At 61.8% G+C, this 1,564-nt stretch overlaps 1 protein-coding gene across 1 annotated transcript in view; it reads right to left on the minus strand.

The window, feature by feature from the left end:
- The window catches only part of PPP6R1 (protein phosphatase 6, regulatory subunit 1), a 17,807-nt gene that overhangs the window by 14,362 nt on the left and 1,881 nt on the right, over positions 1 to 1,564 (minus strand). Inside the window, exon 4 of the mRNA XM_006901883.1 lies at positions 946 to 1,011. Coding sequence (XP_006901945.1) covers positions 946 to 1,011 — 66 coding nt within the window. The remainder of the gene's footprint in view (positions 1 to 945; positions 1,012 to 1,564) is intronic.

The following is a 1,564-nucleotide window of genomic DNA, read 5'->3' on the forward strand; positions in this document are numbered from 1 at the left end:
AGTGACTGGGGAAATCGGGATGGGAGTGTCAGACACAGTGCGATTGGCACAGGATAGAGCAGGGTTTGGGGCTGTCGTACATAGGGTCACTATGAGTCGCAAGCGACTCGACGGCACATAACAACAACAACAGCTACGCTCTGAACTTTCTCAACACACACAGCACATCTCGAAACTGTAGGACATCGCACACACAGCCTTGGTGTTTACCACCCCCCCGGCTTTGCTGCACGTGTCTAGAACGGAAGCCATGCCCGAGGGGTGTCTGTGGGAACCACTGCTCTCCCGATCGATGTGGACGAGTGTGTGCGCCCATCTCCAGAGCAGTACCAGGCGAGACAGAGTCCTGAGCGAGCCGGCAGTGAGGCCACGGCCCCCCACGGAAGGCTCGTCCCCCTGGACACGGCTGTGCTTCAGAGCCCCGACAGCATTACAGCAACTAGGACACCACCCGTCAGGAGCGGCCTGAGCAAGCGTGCTGGCCAGACACTGGCCACGGGAATGGGTATGACAGTGCCCGGGGAGCGCAACACGCCGGCGGGCTGGGGAGTCACACGGACATGTGGGGCCATGCAACTTCAGAAGGTATGAGGATCTGAGGCCAAAAGGGGCTGGTGCCAAGGCCGTCACAAGGCAATAGCTGCTCAGGGGAAAGGGAAGCTCTGTCCAAGGCACAGTCCAAGATGGGATGATAGATGTACTGGAGGCCATAATGACAGCCAGCAGGGGACAGGGCCAGTAAAGAGATCTTTCAGGACGCCCGTCGGATCACCCCCTCCAAGGTGCTTTCCTCAGAGAAGCACCTTCTGTATGGAAGCCTCTCTTCCTCGTGGTGGGAGCAGACACGTGTGGTCTGTCACTGCCTGGGGGCACCTGGACAGAGCTGGTGTGAGCAAAGACACCAGAGACGGGGAGCAAAGGCGCGAGGCGGCGGCCTGAACTCACATTGTCGTCTTTAGAGGGATGGATCAGCTCAATCAGACGCTGGACAATCTTTTCTTCATTGAGCCACTGAGGGAGAGAAGACCAGGATTAACTGTGGGCCTGCCCTGCCCTCAACCACTGACTGAGGTGGAGGGGTTAACCTCCCCGTCACAGAAGAATACCAGGCCAGCGACGAGGGAGGTGGGTACGGCCCCCAGGGCATTCCAGGCGAGGGGGTGTGGGGCCCCGGGCTGAGAGTGCGAGACAGCAAGGGCAGAGCAGGCAGAGTCCCTCCCCTGAGTGCTTTCTGGCTCTGGGACAGGGCGGAGAGGCATAGTGGGTGGGACACGGAGTACAGCCGTGCACTGAGTGGGGCTCTGGGGCCGGGCTGGTGTGGGCACAGATGTGTACCAGGCAGGGTGCTGGGGAGGGGCTGGTGTGGAGTGGGCGGGGCTCTGGGGCCCAGGTGTGCTGTGGGCGGGGCCGGTGTGGAGTGGGCGGGACTCGGGCGGGGTGATGTGGACGGGGCTCTAGGGCGGGGCTGAGAGTGAAGGGCATCTGCTGTTAGACTGGACCCAGCAGAGGGGGACGCAGCAGAGGGGGACGCAGCAGAGGGGGACGCAGCAGAGGCGAGCCCAGC

This window comes from Elephantulus edwardii, unplaced genomic scaffold (genome assembly GCF_000299155.1).
Source record: "Elephantulus edwardii isolate Elephantulus edwardi_28Jun2011 unplaced genomic scaffold, EleEdw1.0 scaffold00348, whole genome shotgun sequence".
Classification (NCBI taxonomy): Eukaryota; Metazoa; Chordata; class Mammalia; order Macroscelidea; family Macroscelididae; genus Elephantulus; species Elephantulus edwardii.